Below are 20,196 nucleotides of genomic sequence, written 5' to 3' on the forward strand. Positions count from 1 at the left end.
GCTATTTATGTTGACCCACCTTCTTCAGATACATCTTTTTAATCAGCTCTGAGCTCACACCTGCATTTGGCCACGATTTTTGTGCCATGGCCCATAATTTACCGTTCAGTTTGGCGTCGTTTTTCGACACCTTCTCGATCTGGTTGCCGATGCTGATCAGCGAGCTTTTCAGCTTCGACCCCCATTCCGCCTTGTCCAGACCTTTACCCTTGCTCTCCCAGATCTTTAAGTCCTTGTCCACGGGCTTCAGCAGGTCATGCTCGCTCTTGGCTCCACTAGAAGCCGGCTTCTTCTGCTTCTGTGCTTCTGGAGACGAGCTCTTATTATTTTTCATCACCTGATACAATGTAGGCTGCGACGACGTTGGAGATGAGGCACCAGACCCAGCAGGCTTTGGAGTGCCGCTCTTGGATTCCACGTCAGGGGTACTCGACTTCTTGGCGGTCTTCTTGGGCCGGCTATTTTTCTTTGGCTCCTTTGGCTCGGGGTGAGAGCCAGCATTGCTCTGTATCTCTTTTAAAAATCCAAGTAGGTAGTCTGTGCGCCGCACCAAATGGATCGACGCTGGAATTCGCTTGCTCATCTTCTCCTTCTCTTCCTTCGAGGCGCCAGCCGGCGGCGTCTCCAAATACATCATATTTTGCAACCCTAATATCGGGTCGTCTCTAATTTGCGTCCATGCTCCATAGCCAAACTTGTACACGCCAATCAACAACATAGTATCCTGTTTGATAGTCCACTTGCACGACCAGCCATTCACCGGCTTTGGCTCCTTGGTTAACTTGAACTTCATTGGGTCGTCGGCAGGTATCACGCTCTGGAGAAGCTTTAGCTCTTGCGGCCTGTTGAGAACCACCTCCGCGTTCATATTCTTGACACCCTTGTAGTCGAACAAAATCGCCTTCTTGTCGCGCTTTCTCGCGCTGTAAAGCTGCATCGCCGGCGTCGGATGAGGCTGGCCGTCTGCTCGCGGAGGCAGCTTTGCCAGCTGCTCTTTTTCCTCCATTGCCTTCGCCTCCAGCTCCTTCAGCTCCTCCGCACGCTTCGCCTCGTACTCTGCCACCAGCCGCGAACTGGTCTCCATGATTTCTCGCTGACACTGGTCCAATATCTTGATATTCTTGTTCGGCAACGTTCCGTCGGCCACTAGCTCCTCCAGCCGCTCACTGATGTCGCCGTATCTCAAAATCGCCTTGTACACGTTTCTGATCTGCGACTCGGTCAGGTTGTTCATGTCAAGCTTTTTCTGGCGCCGCGACGGGCCCTCGTCGTCGTCCTGCTCGTCGTACTCGGGCTTTTTCACCGCGGCAAGACGCCGTCTCGAGGCCATCTCAATCTGCTCCTGAAGGAACGCCTCCTCCTTGCGCTTCTCTTCCTCCTCCTTGATTTTTTTCAGCTCGTCCTCAGGAATGATATCGTCCCAATCCACGTCGGCTTTGTAGTCCGTCACCTCGAACTGCTTCAGAAACTCCTCGCCACCCAGATTCGACTCACCCAGGTCAGGCGTGGTCACGTGGTCCTCGGCATGGTTCAAAACGTCCTCCAAATCCAGATTCTCAAGCTTTTTCTGATTGTCGTTCGACTTGAACATGTTGCTGGCTCCAAACTTGAGGATCTCGCTCAACTCGCCAGACGTCGGCTCAGCCTTCGTCTTCGACTTGTTGTTGTCCGTAATGCCCAGCGAGATGATCGCATACTCCAAAATCATCTTCCGACGCGCCCGCTCCAACACCTGCTCCTCGACCGTGTCTTTCGAAACAAACCTGTACACCATCACGTGGTTTTTCTGGCCGATACGGTGTGCTCTGGCCATGGCCTGCAAATCGGCCTGCGGGTTCCAGTCGGAATCGAAGATGATCACCGTGTCGGCCGTCATGAGATTGATACCCAAACCGCCTGCCCTGGTGGATAGCAGAAACACAAAGTCCTTGGACCCTTCTGCGTTGAAATGGTCGATAGCGAGTCGTCGTTTGTGCGAGCTAATGGTGCCGTCGAGACGCTGGAAAGAGTGGCCCTTGAGCTGCAGATAGTCGCCGATGATGTCGAGAATGCGCACCATCTGGGAGAAAATGAGCACGCGGTGGCCGTCTCTGTGGAGCTTGTTGAGCAGCTGGTCCAGAAGCACCATTTTTCCAGAAGACATAATCAGACCTTTCAGGATATTTTCCCTCGAGTGCGAGCCAACCTTGGCCAGCACGTGCTCCTCGACGCCGTCAAACAGGTACGGGTGGTTCGAGGCCTTTTTCAGCTCGGCCATGATATTAAGCAGCGAGATCTGCGACCCGCGTGGACCCTGGTTCAGGGCGCCGTAGTTCTTGGTGAGGATGTTCTTGTAGTACTCGGTCTGGATATCGGAGAGCTCGACTCTGAGAATCCGCTCGGTCTTGCCGGGCAGCGACGTCTCGACGTCTTTTTTGAGTCTTCGCAGGATAAACGGCTTGATCTCAGCCTGGAGCGCCTTGATGTAGCCTTCGGCCTCGGCATTGGGCGTGTCGAAGTCGATCTCCTGGTCGATCTGGAACTTGCCCGGCATCAGGAAGTTGCAGAGCGCCGCCAGTTCCTTGAGATTGTTCTGCAAGGGAGTTCCCGTGATGAGTAGTCGATTGGCCACCTTGAACTCGCTCAAACTCTCGTAGAGCGAGCTTTCGGCGTTTTTCAGCCGGTGCGCCTCGTCAACAGCCAGATACTGCCATTTGAAGCTTCCCAGCTCGGCACGGTCCTTCAAAATGTACTCGTACGTCGTCAGAAGTACGTTGAACTTGACCTTCTTGCGGTTGCCGCCAACGTAGAACTCGTAGTCACGGATCGCCTTTCTGGACTTGGTGTTGCCCATGTAGTAGATCACGTTGACGTCCGGAGCCCACTTGTCGAAGGTTTCCTGCCACGCGGGAACCGTCGACAGCGGCACGACCACCAAATGCGGGCCGTTCTGCCGTCTGGCGTAGATCAGCCACGATAGAAAAGACACCGTCTGGACGGTCTTTCCGAGCCCCATCTCGTCGGCAAGAATGCCGTTCTCGTTGCGTGACCACAGAAACGCCATCCAATTGAGCCCCGTCAGCTGGAAATCACGCAGCTCGCCGTTTTTGATGAACAGCGGCTGCGACGTCAGCTTCTCGAACCGCGGCCTGTTGGAGCCGTACGACGCTGAAAGACCCGGCAGAATCTTGGAGTTCTGTCTGTTCTGGAACTTGGTCACCTCTTGCGGCGCCAGCGGCGCGATCTCGCTGCCCGATTCCCACGTGCACTCGTCGTAGTTCAGTCGCTTCCATTTGACCAAGTACCGCAGGTCCGACTCGCCCGTTTCGAGCGTGACGCGCTCGCTGTCGACGATCCGCTCCACCTTTTTGTACTCCTGCAAATTCTCGCGTCTCGTCTCGTTTTCCAGCTCCATCTGCTCGATATCCTCTCTCGTGACAAACGGGTCTTTGCGGATCTCTCTGTCGTTGATAATGTACAAGTTGATATAGTTGTCGACCTTCTTCATGCCCTTGACGTTCCTACTTTTGATCGCATCGTACGTCTCCCACGTATTGTGCAGATGCGACGTGTTGGTCCACTTGATCATGTATTCAAAGTCCGTTTTAGGGTCTCCGTTAGCAAGCACGTCCTGGACGCGTTTCTTGTGCTCCTCGAACTTCGTGTCGTCGTCGTCCGAGACGTCGGACTCCTCGCCGATCACACGGTGGTCCAGAACCTGGTCAATTCCCTCCTCAGGAGCCACCTCTTCCGGCTCTGCAGAATAATACTCTCCATAGGCCTCGCCGTCCTCGTCCTCAGACTCCAGAAACTCGTCGTCGTCGGCGTCCAGAGCATAATTCACCGCCCGGTTGCTTCTGTTCGACAACCGCAGTTCCGTGAACCCAGGAAACTGTTCCGACGACTTGTACGCAGGCTGCTTCTTCTTCCTCGGCCGGCCTCTCTTTTTCTTCCCGCCGTACTCCGAGTCGTCCGAGTCCAGCATGTCATCGTCCAAAGCGGCCTCGTCATCTGAATACGCGCGTTTCTGACGCGTCTTCTTCTTTGCCGTGTAATCCTCGTCCTCCTCGTCAGAGAACTCTGCCACGCCCAACGGTTTTGATCTGGCCCTTCCAGACCGCCGCAGCCCGTACAGTTCCGGATTGCTTTCTATCTCCGAACGTATATCCGTGGACATTTCGTGTTATATGTGTGTTTGAGCGGCGCAGAACACTGTTTGCAGCGAATGTTTACCTGTCAAAGCGATTCCCAACGGTTAGGTAATAACGTGTCTAAAAGCGACAAAAGTGGCGTTCTTTCTGCGACTCTTGTGTATTTACAGCTCGTGTTAGCGACTTGTTGCGTTTGCGCAGACCTGAGCGAGCCAATTTATTAGTTTGCAACTAGTATAAAAGTCAGCAGTAACCTGGCCTTAGTGGAAAAAAAATTTACATCTCATTCCGCAAAACAACAGGGAGGGTAATCAGATCGCACGTCGCGGGGTGCTACAGATGTTTTACGCACTCTAGGAGCCGAAACGTGGGGCTTTCGGCACGCAGAAGGGCCAAATAGCAGGCAGAGGTTGTGTTTTGGTATATTTCGGGTACAAAGAGCAGGAACACCAGCGATTTGGGGGCCAGAACGAGTCCTGGCGCTGTCCTGCGCAGACGGAGCGATCGATTTTTGCAGTGATTGCAAAGAAAAGACCACTAAGGAAACGAGAGAAGTTCTCAAAAGACTGTGCCGGAGAAAAAGCAAAGAAAAGGCCCGATTTGGAGCTTGTATGGCATTGTGCGGTTTGGTGGCCTGTTTCGGTGCACAGATGGCCAAAGTGAGGCAAACTGGTCAGCTGGAGAGCGTCTAGTCGCTCCACCGACTCGAAAAACGGGTCTTTTCTGCTTCCAGGCCAACAATAAACCGTATTCAGCCTGCCACGCCCGGTACAAGCGTCGAAACTCCCCGAAAAGCGCGCGCTGGCATTAACTCGCAATCTTCAGTCATTACTGGCTCCGCAACCTCGTGAATGTCATACGTACCGTGTCTTTAGACCCACCGGAAGCCGGTTTTCGCCGCAAATGGACCAGAACGCGTCAAGAACAACAACGCGCACATTCCACCAAAAACAGGCGCTTTTTACCGCACTGAAACCGGTGAACCCAAATACTGCAATAAACCAGAAAAGAGATGAGTATATTTCCAGCGAAAAAAAAAAACCCTGAGGTTATCCAATTTAGCCACCCGCATTTACCCGGCCCTGGTGGTTGCACATCGACGCGTCGACAGAGCGACCATGGCACCGCTCACCACGCCAGCATGGCCATGGACTGGACAGGCCCAGCATGTGGCCTGTGTTGGCAAGTGCCAGCTATATCTCCTGCGTCGCCGACGTGTTTTGCGTCGAAACATCATCTGTCATTTATGTCCGGGCGATCAGTAATAACATATTTAACAAGGGCAAGAAAAAAGGAGTACTGTCTAAGCCGATTTCATCTACGCTGATCGAACCGCAAGGAGAGCACCTCCTTTAGTATGCCTTCAAGTGAAGGATTGCAACAAAGAGAGAATTCCAGCAGCGACAGTCCTCCAAGTGGCGAGGATTTGGAACAGCTGAACCACCAGTTTAATTCATTCAGAGTTCGCATTCCCCTGACCGGCAACCGCAGAACCCGCGCGGCCATGGCGACTCCGCGACAAGACCGGGCCGGGAGCCAGGGCCTTGGGCCAGAGGACCAGCACGACCACATTAGATGGTCAAATGACAATGATCTCAGCATTATCCCGCGAGTGCTGACCAACGATCCGTTCAACGCGGTTTCGAGCACGTTTTTCAGGAATCACCCGGAGCACTGCATGAACGGCGAGCTTTCGGACTGTATCCGCGGAATGGGGCTCATGGGGCTCATGAACAAGAACATGGCCGACAAAAGGGCCGAGATCGCTGCTCCTAAGCCTGCTGTCGGGAAGCGCACGTTTTCGCAGATAGGAGCGGCTTCAAGACCGGCTGGCGTGCAGCGCAGCAGCTTTGTGCAGCCGGGCATGACGTACATCTTGCGCAACGATGATGATATCTCTTCGGAGCTGCGTTTCACAGAGCTGTTCCAGGACGAACTCAAGGTCAAGGGAACGATCCAGACGGGTCACGCAGGCATCGAGTTTGTTGGCAAGATTGTCGACTTTATAGATAACGACCTGCGCAGTGGCGACGGCTCCAAGATGGGCATCGAGGGCTCTGTTTTCAGCAACTTGCTGAGGAATACGCTCTGTTTCGATAAAGATTTCCGCAAGTACATTGGCAGACATAAACGCATGAACGACGACGACCCGAACTGGAAGCCATTCTATTTGGACAAGTTTGGGTATCTGAAGAGCAACGGGTCGCGCACCACGGGGCTACCAAAGCCGAAAGAGACCAAGTTCCCCAATTCCTCGATTTTCCACAAGATCACCAGCATGTGTGGCAACAAGGGGTGCACGTACAAGTGTCTGGCCAAATGGTTTGATCTGCCGCCGTTCAACGAGTTTGTTAACACGCCGGCTCCGCCTACACCGCCGGGTGGCAGACGCAAGACAATGAACAACCCAGAAAACCTGCTCGTGTGTCCGCACTGCCAGGACCTGATTATGGAGAATTTTATCCTAATGAAGCTGGAGGTGGACATTGAGGACCTGCTTCGGGACTCGCGCTCGCCCAGCACCGACCTCAAAATCAGAAACGACATGCGGTACAAGCGGCGCAGACGGCTCAAACCGCTGACGACGTACGCCGGCGTCGGGAACTCGTCGCTGGAGTCCGCGTCGACGGCCGCCTCGGCAATCTCAGTCCCGCTCACACACATCGGCCGCCCGCAGTACTACAACAACGAGCACACTAGAGGATTTATATTTGGCACTGGACATCAGCATTTCATGGAGAATTTACGACAACGAGACGAGAACCGCGCGCGCCGCATCCGGCTGCTGGACTATCTGGTTTCGCGACAGCAATGGCGCCACGACTCGGACCTACCGCCTCCGTTCCATTTCCGGCAGCAGACGAGTAGCGGCGAAGGATACTCGACGGACTCGGATTTCAGCGACGACGAACTAGAGCGCAATTTCATCGTCGAGAACCTGGACGACGAAGACGACGCATTTGAAGACGAAGACGACGAAGAAAACGAAGACGACGTGGGCATCGAGGAGCTGTACGACGTGGAGCTGTCGAGCGGTCGGTCGCGCCGCATCGAGAACTTGCTGTTCGAACGCAATATTAATAGAGAGCAGCAGAACCACCGAAGAGGCCACGTTCTCGCACGCAAGCTCTACAAAAACAGCAGCAGCAAGCTGAAACTGCATTTATACGTGTCGATCAACCGCCTCACGGGCGAGCTGTTCATGATACCCGGGAACTTGGACCGCAACAACTGGAGCTCTGAGGAAAACGATGGCGAGCTGTTCGAGGACTATCAGACATTTTTGAGGATCTACCGGCTCTTCAACGACGACGACGTGCGTTCTAGCGAAGAGAGCTCGAAACAGTACCACGAGTTCCACGAATACCTGCAAACTAACAAGCAGTGCGAACGGCAGCGTGTGCAGAAGCTGCTCCTTCTGAACTTGATCACCAACCCGAACCTGTACATGTTCAAGCCAGAAAGCAAGCCCATTCCGTACGACGTGTCGACGCCGCTGCCTGTGGTTGTTTCGCCCAACGTCCTGCCGCCGATGGGGGCCCCATTCAACAAGCGCAAAAACAAGCAGCACGAGGAGGAGGAGGCCCAGATGAAGGACACTTTGATCCAGTACCTGAACGAAAACGTCAACTTCTCGCACGACCACACCAAGGTGCTGAAATTCAGCCCGAACTACTCCAACCGGCTCAATCTGTTTGGTTCATTGTACTCATTTAGCTACTCGTGATATATACAGGAATTCACAGGGTTACCATATGCCTCCGTCTTTTCTGCGCTCTTTCATCCACTCCTTCTTACACTCTCTGAAGGCGCGGAAATACTCGCCGCAAACCTCCTTGTAGTCCTCGTCGTGGTTTTCCATGCACCGGATGGCCATCTGCGACGACTTTGCGCACGGGTCGTAAAATTTAGACGCAGTTTTGGTGAGGAAAGCGTCCTTGTGCACGCGCTGCGTCGGCGAATCCGGGTAGAATTTGACTTTGATCTCGTTGTCGATTTTTTCCACAAAGCTCGGTTTGTCGTCTGTCTGTGTTTCCAGCCGCCTCAGCGTTTTGTTGTCGACGTTCTCGTTCGGCATTGCGAAATTGTATTTAATTGATTATTTTTCTGCACAGCCGGTAAATAAATTTTCAGGTCTTTATCATGGAGTGTTCTTTGGAGGACGTTTGCAACCGGTGCAAAAAAGAGCCGTGTGTGGTTGTTTCGCGTAAAGATCATTTCTGTGCGGCATGTTTCAGGAAATTTCTCTGTACGAAGCAGCGCAAACAGATGCAGGACGAGAAGTTCAAGGTCAAGTTTGGCAACTCCAGAGTAGAGCGGCCCAAAGTTCTTCTGCCGCTTTCCTACGGCAGTTCGTCGCTGGCGCTGCTCGATATGGTCATTTCGCATTTGGAAGAACAGTGCCAGAATGAGAGGGCTGTTCAGGGCTACGTTTTGGTGGTGCTTCACGTGGGTGAGGACACTGCGCGGATGGAGCGACTGAGAAAGAAGTACTCGCGCGTACTGGAGAGACTGGAAGTGCAATTTGTGACGGTGGATCCAGCGGTGTTTGTGCGGGACCTTGCCAAAGTGGCGGTGACAGATGAGTACGCTGTGCACCGGACAGAAAATAGCGAGTCTCTAAATTTGCAGGAGCTGTTGCTCCAGTTCGATAGCCGGTCGTCGCGGCAGGATTTTTGGCAGCAGGTTGTCCAGGAAGTGATTTTCCGCAGTGCAGTGGCGCATGACTGCTCAGTGGTGATTTTTGGCCACTCAATGAGCCGTTTGGCAGAGGAAATCCTTGCTCTCACCGTCAAGGGCCGCGGCTCAGAGACCGCACACCGTCTCACAGACGGGACAATGGACTACGTGGGATGCTCCTTGCATGTGATACATCCGCTGCGAGAGGTTTTGGCCTCTGAAATCAAAGAGTATGTGAGATTCAGCGGGTTGCAAGAAATGGTTGCAACTGAAGAGTCCGTGAAGCACAAGTCTGCGAAAAATAAGACAGTCAACGAGCTGGTGTGCGAGTACTTCGAAACGGTCGAGAGCGAGTACCCGGAGGTCATTTCGACGGTAGTCAAGATCGGCACAAAACTCGACTCGCCGCAGGGCATGGCACAGCAATGTATATTGTGCCAGGAAGCGGTTTATCGCGACCCCAAGACGTGGCTAGAGCAAATGTCCGAGAGCGCGAATAAACAGGCCCAGAGCGATGTGCCGCTGTGCTACGGGTGTCTGGTAAACGTGGGTGTAGGCGGCGGGGCGGTGTGGCCGGTGAGTCGGCCGTCGAGGGAGGAAATTCTGGCAGAGTATATTTTAGAGGAATAAATTATAAATTTAATTTATATTTAATATTTGAATATTTATAATATTAATATATTTCAAATTATTTTTCATGTCCGAACAGTAAGTACATTGCACTTTCACGTATACCCTAACTCAGATCTCTTGAAAAGGTGCTGGGCCAATTGGCCGATTGTGAGCTGGAAATGGACGAAGTCGAGAAGGAGGTCGAGAGGTTCCGATTCACCAAGTCCAAGCCTGTGTACGAAAAAAGACGAGACTTGTTTGTCCACATTCCCAGCTTCTGGTACATTGTTTTGGCCGAGCACGAGGACTTCCAGGAGTACATCCAGACGGACGACATGAAGTATCTGGAGTTTATCAAGGAGATATATGTGGAGTACCTTCTAGATGACGACCCTATGAAATTTAGCATTACCTTTGGATTCGAGGCTCCCAAGGGCGAGATCGAGACGCAGACGGTCACGAAACGGTTTGAAAAAATCCACGACGTTGAGACTGGCGAGGAGAAGCTGGTTTCGGAGGCGGTGGACATAAAATGGCCCGCAGAGCTCGACAGCATCAACCCGCACCTGATCAAGGCAAAGGGAGAAATGACCCCCGCTGACAAGAAGAAATACCGTGCAGGGATGAAATCGTTCTTCGCCTTTTTCGCCTGGACGGGGAAAAAGCCCGGTAAGGAGTACAGACACGGCGAGGATCTCGCTTTACTGATTGTGGAAGACCTGTTTCCTCATGCTACCAAATATTATACAGAAGCTGCTCCCGGTCTGGGAGACGGGGCAGACGACGAGGAGGTGGTCTCGAGCAGCGAGGAGCTGGACCTCGACGACGAGCCGGCCCCGAAACGGGCCAAGACTACTCCGTGAAGTCCTCGTCGTCCGACGCCTCCGGCACAGGTTCGGGCTCGGGAGCAAGGGGCTGCTGTCGTCTGCGCTTGTTTAGCAGTCTGGAAACGGCCATCAACGAACCAATGGCCGACTCCACCACAAACCGCCGCCATTGCGCCCACACGCTCTCGTTGACGTCCACAAACGTGAACCCGCCGTCGTCGTCGAGCCGGATCTCGCCATGACGCGAGGTGTACCACTTGTACGCAAACCGCATGCTATAGCCAACAACCACGGCGGCCACAGCCCACAGCAGCAGCGCAGCAAGAAGCCCAAGCCGCGGATGCAGCCGGTTGAATTCCTCCTCGCGGCCCTTGCATGGCACAGGCGACTCGCTCTTGTCGAACTCGGTGCCTCCCTCGCACGTCGAGAGCGGGATCTTACGGTAGCCGGTTGCCGGATAGTACTCGACGGGCGCGTTATCGGCAAAACAGATGTCCTGGTGGCTCGGCGGGCTGTAACCGGGGACGAGCCGACAGAGACCGTCGGGCGTGAGATAGTAGTTGAAGTCGCACTCATAGTCTTGTCGCGTGCACTTGCAATTGCGGACAATTTTCGGCTCTGTCATGGTCCGGCCGCCGATCTGGCACAGTCTGCCGGGGACTTTGCGTGTATACTGCACTTCGTGGCCAAACAGACAGTTGTCTGCCTGGAACGGGTGTTTGGGCGTCCAAGTCTCAAAATCATCATCCGAGCACTTTTTCGCAAGCAGCTGGCTGAAATCGATCCGAAACACTCTCGTTTTGTCACCTCTGGCCAGCGGAACCCTCGTGAACAGCATGAACACCAGAGAGTTGTCGCCCGGCACCGTGGAAATGTCCTCTACCGTGACCTGCTCCTTGGTGAACTGGAAATCGACCCACGTGTCGCCCTCGTCCACAGAGTAGCTCAGAACGTTGGTGTTGTCCTTGCCGTTCACCAGAACGATCACCGAGCCCTGGTCGCCGTACTCCCATAAATAAACACCTTTTCTCACCTCTTTCCACGTTATTCCACCGTCCTTTGTCAAAAAAGTGTGTCCGTCGTAGTAGTTGCCGAGCTGCGGGCCGACGTTGCCCACGCCAATCATCATGCCGACCGCACTGGCCGACGCAAACGTGTCGCGGTAGTCGGCGCGCTCCGTGAACCCGTGCAGGTGCAACGAGCATTGCTCGAGACTCTGACCGCTACACAGCCGCTGGTTCTCAGAATCGACAACGGGTGGCTGCAATAGCGACCACTGCGCGCCGTCGTTGTGGGTAATCATAGACCTGACTCGCTTCTTGGCTCCTTTTCTGGCGTCGCCCGGGTTGGCCACCACGTTCGTAACAATCAGGCCTTCTAGTCCCGTGATCTTCTCAAAGTCAACGTAGCCGCTCTCGTCGCGGTTCGTGCTATCGAGGATCGTCACGTACTCCGTGCCGTTGCTGTTGGACTTGAGGAGCGTGCCGTACTCGGTGCCCGTCACGGGATTTGTGGTCACGTGCATGAACACGGCCTTGGAGTTGCCGGAGAGCACGGTGTAGGCCTGCCGTTTGCTGAGCTGGATGTTTGGAGGGAGGCGTGCTGGGGCCCACGAGATGCCGTCGAGCGAGACGTGCGGCTGCAGAGAGTCGTGGGCGGTCTCTGTAGCTGCGACCCAGTAGTCGCCGGTGCGGCCGACGCCGATGAGTCTGTCGAGCAGCGTCGATCGACTCTTGAACAGGTCGGCCGACGCAACGAGACTCGACCGGTACTCTGTGGCCTCGTTGGCGTCCTTCTCGCACAGGATCCACTCGCCGCCGGCAAACTCGCACCGCCGCACGTTCTCCTGGATCTTCAGCCACCGCTTGCCCGACGCATACGTGTGGTACGCGGCCAGCCGGCACGCCTTGGAGTACGGGTCGTTGCAGCCCTCCTGGCCCATGAAAATGAGCCGTTTCGGGTTCGACGGATGGAAGTACAGCGTCGCAATGCCTGCCACAGCCTTACTGGGCGTCCGGAACGATTTCCAGTTGTCTGCTCTGTCCAAGGAGTATACTATCTTGTCGTTGACGGCCAGCAGATAAACGTTGGTCGAGCGGTACGGGTCGACGTAAATGTCGAGAAACTCGTCGTCGGGCGCGACCTCTTCCCAGACCTGGCCCTGGTTGTGGCTCACAAAGACCTCGTTCTGGTTGGTCAGGACGAGAACGGTTTCGTCGGAGTCGCCGGGCAGTTTGTCCAAATAAACGTATTTCTTGACTTTTCCCTGGAACGTGAAGTAGGTGGTGCGGACCTTGCCGTCGTTGAAGCCGTCGCGTGCGTCCTCGGGCGCGCCCTCGCGCTCGTCCGGGTTCTCGTCGGAATCTGGGCTCTGCGTGGCTGGTGTCACGTGATCCTGGTCCGCGCTCGCGGTGGTGCTGGCGGCGGCAGCCAGGCTGAGTATGCACCCGATTATCCAGTACAGCGCGAGGATCTTCATTGCGTCCCGAAATTAGAAAGTGGGCCGTTTATATATCTCACATGGTAGTGCCGAAATCGCCGTGGAGAAGAAAAAAAATCCGCCACGGCTATAGTCCGTCGTAGTAATAGGAAACCAGGCTTTGTTCTTCGGCGAGCGTGCATGCGGTCTCAACGGTGTCGACTGCTCTGAGCGCGTCGAGGATCTCGTCGTAGTACGGCGGCGAGTTTTGCGCGATGCCGAACTCGCTGCCCTGGGTGGTTTGGAGCAGGGCTGCTATGCCCGAGAGCTGCAACCGGTCGAGCAATTTCGCACTCTTGAAAACCCTGCAGAAGAAGACGTTTATTCCGCGCCGCTGGTATGCAACAATCACGTCTCGGAGGATCTGCACGGCGGACGAGTCCACCGACGTCATGCCGTCGAGGTCAAATACGACATGTCTTATTGGCCGGTCATTTTTCTGTGCTGCCGGGTGCACGCTGACGGAACCACACAGCTCTAGCCGCCGCAATCGCGCCTTGAGGTCGTTTGTGTTGGTGAACGTGAGCGGCTCCGGCACTCTGACGATCAGACACGCCTCTCTGTCCTCGAGGCTGGGCTTGTTGGTGGCCGATTGGCCGGCACAGCTTTGGCGGCGATATTCTGAGTAGCCGGGGATAATCTCCTCGCACGGGTACGCGGTGGTGTCGGAGAGGCCGACGGCGTTTTCGTCAAAGTCCGAGCTGACAAACTCGTCTGTGCCGGCCACCCTGGACAGAATCTGGATGCGCGACTTTGTGGAGTGTTTGATCACGCGAATGACCGAGTAAAAGCAGCCGAGCGCGACGCCGAGCTCGATCGAGTAGACGAGCGACGCGACGAGCGTGACGACGAACGTGGCCAGCTCGTTGTAGCCGCGCGTGCGCAGATGGAACCGCACGTCACGTGGAGTCTCCTGGACCAGCGCGAGGCCGACCGTGGCGATGATGGCGTTCAGCACGCACAACGGCAGGTAGTAGACGTAATTGAGCAGGCACGTGGTGACCAACAGCGTGGCCAGCCCCATGACGAGGCCGGCAACGGGGGTTTTCGCCCCGATGAACGAGTTGAGCCGGGAACGGCCGTAGCCACCAAACGAGGGCAGGCTGCCGACGAAACTGAGCGCGAGACCGGCCGTGCCGAGCGCCACGAGCTCTCTGTTTGACGAGACGGGCATCGGGAGGCTGGAACCAAGACTCTTGCCCGCTGAGGAGCTCTCGAAGAAGCCCAGTATGGCACACATGAACGACGTCGAAAACAGCTGCGGATACCATTGCCGCAGCTCGCCGCGGAAGGGCACCGTGAACCGGAACTCGTCGATGTCGACCTTGCCGAGCACGCGGATCCCCTTTTTGTCGAAGCGGAAGTGCGCAGAAAGCACGGTCGAGAGCACCACCACGAACAGGATCTCGGGGAAAAAAGACGCTGCGCGCACGTGACGTCGGGCAAGCGTCTTTTTCAGCGTGCTGGCTGCGAGCAGCACGAACAACGCCGCGGTGCCGGCCACGAGCGTGGCCGCGTGGTACTGGTGGCCGTGCTGCCAGATGAATCTCACCTTTTCGGCGGCCGAGTGCACGTGCTCGTCGGGAGGCAGCAGCAGCAACACCGTGTCGATGCCGAGAATCGCGATCGTCGAGTTGACAATCATGGTGAGCCCGATCGCAGCAACAAATCCGCGGAGCAGCGTGCCGCACAGCACGTTGTCGATGAAACCGAAACGCAGCAGCCCGAAAACAAGCAAAATCGCGCCTGAAAACGACGTGATCACCACAAGAATATCCACAGGGTTCACGCCGTCGTTGTGCTTGACGACTTTCTCGATCGCTTGCCCGACGATCATCGACACGGCCGCCTCGGGCCCCACAATCATCTGAGGCACGGTGCCCAGCACCGCGTACACAGCGGGCGCGAGCGACAGCCCCAGCAGCCCGCACACGGGCGGCACGTGGGCCACCGCGTTGGCGAAAGACATGCTCAGCGGGATCTGGTACGACGCCAGAGACAGCCCGGCCACCACGTCGTGCACAAACAGGTCGAGGCCGTATGCGGGCAACCACGACGAGCAGGGCAGGTAATACGCCGCTTTCTGGGATAGTGTCAGGACAGGCGACTCGCGCACACGCACAACGTGTCGCGATGTACCGGCCGACCCTATCGATCGCGAGCCGTCGCTGTCGCTGACCGAGCCGTACAGCGGGGCGGGCGAGCCAAGAGCGGTAGAGGGAACACGGCCCTGGCCCAGCCTGAGCGAGCCGTCGCGCGAGTCTTTTTCTCTACCGGGGCCAGACATGGGGCCGGACATGGTAGCGAATGGGAGTTGGAATTTATGTAAATGGAATATTTTGATGTGTATTTTTTAGTCGGGTCGATGTGGAGGGCAGCTGGGGTCTGTCGACGAACAGGGGGGTGGAGCAAATGCACGGAACACATACGGTGCATGTGCTCATCTCGGCCGGTCGCGCGGCACTCCGCCCCCCCCCCCCCCCCCACTCCCCCCACCATCGGCCCGCACCCGTCAGACCTTCTGGTGCAAGGGTGCGCCTTTATCGCTCCTGAAACAAAAGAGCTCCGGTGATTTGCACAGGATCAAGTGTTTTCTTCCCACAGACCAGAGAGATATTGTGTTGCAGCCTAGATTGCGTTGCCAAACGAACTCCCAAGTGCACACTAGCCTCTTCCCCCCACGCATCCATTGTATGGCCCCCTACGACTACTACCGCGCACAAATCTAGCATCAGGACATGACAATCAACAGGAAACCGATTTTTATGATATCGTCCAGGCCAGACCCAGGCACACCGCCCCACGCAGAACCGCAGCGCACGGCCAACACGACCACGCACCCGCGCACGAGGGCCAGCACCGAGTCGGCGACTCAGCCTCCGCGCCGGACCGAGACGGTGTCAGGCAGCAAACAGCGATCGCAGTCTGTGCCGAACTTCGATCTGACCGAGCTCATGGATGCGTTGACTTTTCTAGAGCCCACGCCAGTGTTCCCACCCTCCTACAGCACGCTGGTGCCGGGAAAACCCAAACCGGTGTACTCGAACCCAGATGAGGGGCACGAGCTGCTGCCGGACTATCTTCCGACTGTTTACAAGATTACCACGCTATCGCGCAAATTGGAGTGGATCTCGCCGTACGAGCTTGCGCCGCAGCGGCAGTGGCGATCGGTGATCGTCGAGCTCAACTCGACACAGCTCAACATTTACAATAGAGACGCTGCGGCACGGCCTGCGGGCTGTTTGTCGGCAGACGACGAGAGACTGTATAAGTCGCGACTCACAACGTCGCACGACTTGCGCGACAAGGCGTCTTTCGCGCAACAGGGCCTGCTCGTGCCCGACAACTTGGTGCGCTCCTACTCGCTTCAGTACGCCAAGGTGGGCATAGCGACCGACTACAAGAAGAAAAAACATACGCTGCGGCTGCGTGTCGAGACAGAGCAGTTTCTGCTGGAATTCCCGACCGTCGAGAGCATGATCGAGTGGTACTGCTGTCTGAATCTAGGAATCGACAACTCGCTCGACCTGACCCGCCGCGAAATGCCAAAATATAGAACCGTGCCGCGCCGCCGGCGACGCAACAGACAGCACGGCGACTCGCTGATGGTCGGATACAGACGGCGGCCGTCGCTTGGGATGTTCCGGCGGCGCGCAAGCTCGGCAGACCTGTCGTCGCTGGTGTCGAGGTGGAAACGCAAGTTTTCGACGGCGGGCTCGAAACTGGCCGACATGCGGCACGATGAGCCGGGTGTGGTGTTTTCGGACGTGTCCGACCACGAGCCGCTGTCGCTGGAGTCGCCTGCGAACGAGAGTGCTGACGAGGCGGAGCCGGACGACGAGAGCGACCATCTAGACGCGACGTTCGACGACGACGACGGCGACGCGCCTGCGGAGGAGTACGAGTACGCGCAGCACACTCGGCACGGGTCCGACGCGACGCTCGTGACGCTGCTGTCGACGTCGTCTGCCGAGGCCGAAACGGAAGCGATGCCCGAGCCCACCCCGGTGCTGTCGACGCCGTCATCGCTGTCGAACGGACTGAGCAGTTCCCCCACGTTGCAGCAGCGCGCCACGCCGTCGACATCGGTGTCCAGCTCGAGCCTTTCTGCGCCGCCCGAGAAGGAGTTGCGCATGCAGTACAAGTGGGGGGCCGACCTGCGGCTGCCCTCGCGGCGCAAGATCTTGCGCGACTCGATCCGGTGCATGACAACGTTGACCGCGAACGAGCGCTGGGCGGGCAAGTACGTTGTGCGCGACGCTGCGTCGATGGACGTGGCTTTGAAATCAGGGGGTGCCAGTTTCTATTCCCCAGATTACACGATCCCGCACCAGCAGGTGGGGCGCTACTTTGCCGGCGGCGGCGTCGGAGCCGCCCCTCGCCGGCCACAGGGGCTGGAGCGACGGCTCCAGGAGTACGTGGTGAGTCCTTGCGGTTTGATCCCACGGATCAACGAGGGTTCGCAGCCATGAAAGATCCCCCCTCACACCCCGTGTCAAATTCCACCCATCCAATGAGGGGCTCGCCAAAAAAAAAAACTGCTCCCGTTTGTGTCGCGGGGTCTGCCAATCACGGCCCGGGTCCCACACCGTATTTTTTAGGAATGTATATATTGTGCATCAACCCTCCAATAAATTCCAACATGGTTCTTCGCAGCTTTGTCAACCTCACGGAACGGACAGGAGCGTCGTTTGCGCGGCGGCGGGCGTCCAACGTGTCGTCCTCGTCGGGCAGCAAGTGCTATTCGCACCCCTTTTTCAAGCCCTCCTACTCGAAGCCCCAGGATCTACTCATAGTGGATGACGTTGCCCGTGAGGACTCTGGTCGCAAAACACGGTACAGCCGGTACTGCAACATCCTTACGCCCGCGGCGATGGTGACGCGCAACTATGTGATATTCGACCAGTCGCAAAACACCGACGATGAGACCCGTGGGCAAACCCCGATCCTGCTCAAGAAGGCAGGCGGCAAAACAAACAAGAACGGCCACATGAGTGTGTGCGTGGGCGCGGTCGCCAACGGCCGTCGCCAGCTGCGGCTTCGGCGGTCGAATTCCACCACCGTGCGCACCTTTGCCCTGGAAAGACCGACTGGCAGGAGAGAGTACTCTACGGTGCACGAACTGGAACGACAGCTGCGCGATCTCCAGGTGGGGGAGATGGGGGAGACGGGGGAGACTGCTGAGAAGTCTGAGCAGGCGAAGGAAGTCGATCCAGCCACCCCACTCTCGGTTCACGAACGTCTGATTGACGAGCTGCTGTCCAGCAACCGGCCGAGCGAGGTGCTGGCCGTCTACTTCAACCTCAGAGGCAAGGGTTTAGTCCCCACCACTGCTCTGTACAACAAAGTCTTGCGCTCGATCCCGCAACGCACCGACACCGGTGAGTCCGCCGAGGACAAGCTCACACACCTGCTCAACGTGTACTCGGACATGTTGTCCAACAATTTGAAGCCATCCGACGAGACATACGAGCTGGTGGTGGGCCCACTGCTGAAGGGCGCGCAGAACAGCTATAGCACGGGCGAGTTCCGCAACAGCAACGACTTCTTCCGCATTGCGCTCGAGCTGTTCCTCATAAGCCACAACTCCAACGCGGCCATCCGCTTCGACCAGGCCGTCTACCACGACCTCGTGCGGGGCCTAAACAGGTTCAAGTGTGTGCAGATTCTCGCTGCCGACAAGCTCTACGAGCTGCTCAAGTCACGTGTCGATTTGACCGAAAACTTAGGCCTGTTTTTGCAGCTGCTCAAATACGCCGGTTACTCCAAAAACACCGGCCTTGTCAACGCCCTATACCACGATATCAACGACAGCATCGATGCCAAGGTGCTGGAGGCACAGCAGTACGACATTTACGCTGTCATGCTCGAGTCACTCCTTCTTTGCGGTCAGTCCGCCGAGGCAGCCGCTTTTCTCGACCAGGTGGTCGGCCACTGCGACAAGTCGGAGCAGCATGCGCTTTCCAAGCTCCTCTCGAGCTTCATTGCCGGTCAGGCTGCCCTAGACCCCGCCAAGGCCTACAATTCGTACCTCAAATTCAACGCCGTCGACTGGCTGCCAGAGGTGTCTGTGGCCAGTCTGGCGCTCGTGATGAGAAAGTTCCTCGACGGTAACGACTTCGGCTCGGCATTACAGGTGTGGAACATGATCGTGCCGCGCAAAGACTTCGACGAGGCTATCCAACAGCTTGTTCAGCACGACGACTACGAGTATCTCTCGTCGATGGTTGACACTCTTGTCGGCGCAGCGCTCGACAGAATGGACAGACAGAACCTCATCAGATTTACAAGAGAAATCATCATCAAGGACAGCCTCGTGCTGTCAAACGAGTCGCTCCTGAACCTCGTGTCGTACCTCAACTCGAACGAGAGACAAACCGAGCTCGCCACGGCGCTCGTCATCAACCAGGGTTACAAGAAGTCCAGAGATGGCACGAGCCTCAACAACTACCTGTCGCTGCTCGTCGATTTCCTCACCCCATCCCAGTACCAGTCCCTTTTCGGCTCAGGACTCTTCAAGACTGCTGTGGAGCAGTATAGAGTGGTCAACGACAACATCTACGGCCTGATCAAGATCTTTGATTATGTCAGCAACCTGTCGCAGATGACGGACCAAATCAAGCTCAAGATGAAGTACTACGGCAAGGTGCTGAGCTTTGAGTTTGAGGACGCGTCCAACCACTATGTGCAGCTGCCGGCTGAGCTGACGAGGTTTAAGCAGTATGTCTCGCAGCTGGCAGAATGAGTGTGGTAATGATACAATGAGATATATTAATGAATTTACTCCGTACGAATGAAGTTATTAATACCTTAGAGGGGTGTCAATGGTAATTGAAGTGGGGGATAATGAAGGATACTGGTGAAGGTCTTTTCCGTTTTTTATTCATATCACGTGATGTTAACTTCAACCCCCGCACCACGGGAACGCCCCGTGCTTGCTTCGCGCGAAAATTCGCCGGGCGTAAATTTTCGGCCAGCCCGCGTGGCGGTGGTGTGCAGTGGGAATTTTGCGAGTGAAAAATATTAAAACATTTTTACAAGGACTTTCACAGATATCGAAATGGGTATGTATCGAACAGAATAGGATGTCAGATCAGACTGGTATACTCAGTTTGCTGACAACAGCCCCCCTCCCCACTAACCTCAGTTAACGTTCCAAAGACCAGAAAGACCTACTGCAAGGGCAAGAACTGCAGAAAACACACCCAGCACAGAGTGACCCAATACAAGGCCGGAAAGGCTTCGCTTTACGCCCAGGGTAAGAGAAGATACGACCGCAAGCAGTCCGGTTACGGTGGTCAGACCAAGCAAGTTTTCCACAAGAAGGCCAAGACCACCAAGAAGGTTGTGTTGAGACTGGAATGTGTCAGCTGCAAGACCAAGCTGCAACTCCCACTCAAGAGATGTAAGCACTTTGAGCTTGGTGGAGACAAGAAGCAAAAGGGTCAAGCTTTGCAATTCTAAGTGT

General features: G+C 55.9%; 10 protein-coding genes across 10 annotated transcripts; 6 read left to right on the forward strand and 4 right to left on the reverse strand.

The window, feature by feature from the left end:
* Nucleotide 1: 1 nt before the first annotated feature.
* Nucleotides 2-4,156, reverse strand: HPODL_04097 (putative ATP-dependent chromodomain helicase; the record flags this gene model as incomplete). Its single annotated transcript, XM_014078878.1, has 1 exon — nt 2-4,156. One exon carries the CDS (start codon nt 4,154-4,156, stop codon nt 2-4), a length of 4,155 nt encoding a protein of 1,384 aa, XP_013934353.1.
* A 1,331-nt stretch (nt 4,157-5,487) lies between these two features.
* HPODL_04098 (uncharacterized protein) lies at nt 5,488-7,857 on the forward strand (the record flags this gene model as incomplete). The annotated part of the gene is made up of 1 exon (XM_014078879.1): nt 5,488-7,857. One exon carries the CDS (start codon nt 5,488-5,490, stop codon nt 7,855-7,857), a length of 2,370 nt encoding a protein of 789 aa, XP_013934354.1.
* A 21-nt stretch (nt 7,858-7,878) lies between these two features.
* On the reverse strand, nt 7,879-8,208 carry HPODL_04099 (Cytochrome c oxidase-assembly factor COX23, mitochondrial; the record flags this gene model as incomplete). The annotated part of the gene is made up of 1 exon (XM_014078880.1): nt 7,879-8,208. The coding sequence occupies one exon, from the start codon at nt 8,206-8,208 to the stop codon at nt 7,879-7,881; it is 330 nt and encodes a 109-aa protein (XP_013934355.1).
* Nucleotides 8,209-8,399: 191 nt separating this feature from the next.
* On the forward strand, nt 8,400-9,440 carry HPODL_04100 (uncharacterized protein; the record flags this gene model as incomplete). Its single annotated transcript, XM_014078881.1, has 1 exon — nt 8,400-9,440. The coding sequence occupies one exon, from the start codon at nt 8,400-8,402 to the stop codon at nt 9,438-9,440; it is 1,041 nt and encodes a 346-aa protein (XP_013934356.1).
* Nucleotides 9,441-9,507: 67 nt separating this feature from the next.
* HPODL_05245 (uncharacterized protein) lies at nt 9,508-10,130 on the forward strand (the record flags this gene model as incomplete). The annotated part of the gene is made up of 3 exons (XM_014078882.1): nt 9,508-9,518; nt 9,556-10,053; nt 10,100-10,130. The coding sequence occupies 3 exons, from the start codon at nt 9,508-9,510 to the stop codon at nt 10,128-10,130; spliced, it is 540 nt and encodes a 179-aa protein (XP_013934357.1).
* Nucleotides 10,131-10,274: 144 nt separating this feature from the next.
* On the reverse strand, nt 10,275-12,728 carry HPODL_04101 (Type I transmembrane sorting receptor for multiple vacuolar hydrolases; the record flags this gene model as incomplete). The annotated part of the gene is made up of 1 exon (XM_014078883.1): nt 10,275-12,728. One exon carries the CDS (start codon nt 12,726-12,728, stop codon nt 10,275-10,277), a length of 2,454 nt encoding a protein of 817 aa, XP_013934358.1.
* An 88-nt stretch (nt 12,729-12,816) lies between these two features.
* HPODL_04102 (putative sulfate transporter) lies at nt 12,817-15,027 on the reverse strand (the record flags this gene model as incomplete). The annotated part of the gene is made up of 1 exon (XM_014078884.1): nt 12,817-15,027. One exon carries the CDS (start codon nt 15,025-15,027, stop codon nt 12,817-12,819), a length of 2,211 nt encoding a protein of 736 aa, XP_013934359.1.
* Nucleotides 15,028-15,493: 466 nt separating this feature from the next.
* Nucleotides 15,494-17,200, forward strand: HPODL_04103 (uncharacterized protein; the record flags this gene model as incomplete). The annotated part of the gene is made up of 1 exon (XM_014078885.1): nt 15,494-17,200. One exon carries the CDS (start codon nt 15,494-15,496, stop codon nt 17,198-17,200), a length of 1,707 nt encoding a protein of 568 aa, XP_013934360.1.
* A 131-nt stretch (nt 17,201-17,331) lies between these two features.
* HPODL_04104 (ribonuclease P) lies at nt 17,332-19,473 on the forward strand (the record flags this gene model as incomplete). The annotated part of the gene is made up of 1 exon (XM_014078886.1): nt 17,332-19,473. One exon carries the CDS (start codon nt 17,332-17,334, stop codon nt 19,471-19,473), a length of 2,142 nt encoding a protein of 713 aa, XP_013934361.1.
* Nucleotides 19,474-19,788: 315 nt separating this feature from the next.
* On the forward strand, nt 19,789-20,192 carry HPODL_04105 (60S ribosomal protein L44; the record flags this gene model as incomplete). Its single annotated transcript, XM_014078887.1, has 2 exons — nt 19,789-19,792; nt 19,876-20,192. 2 exons carry the CDS (start codon nt 19,789-19,791, stop codon nt 20,190-20,192), a joined length of 321 nt encoding a protein of 106 aa, XP_013934362.1.
* Between the last annotated feature and the right edge of the window lie 4 nt (nt 20,193-20,196).

Source organism: Ogataea parapolymorpha, chromosome V (assembly GCF_000187245.1).
Source record: "Ogataea parapolymorpha DL-1 chromosome V, whole genome shotgun sequence".
Classification (NCBI taxonomy): Eukaryota; Fungi; Ascomycota; class Pichiomycetes; order Pichiales; family Pichiaceae; genus Ogataea; species Ogataea parapolymorpha.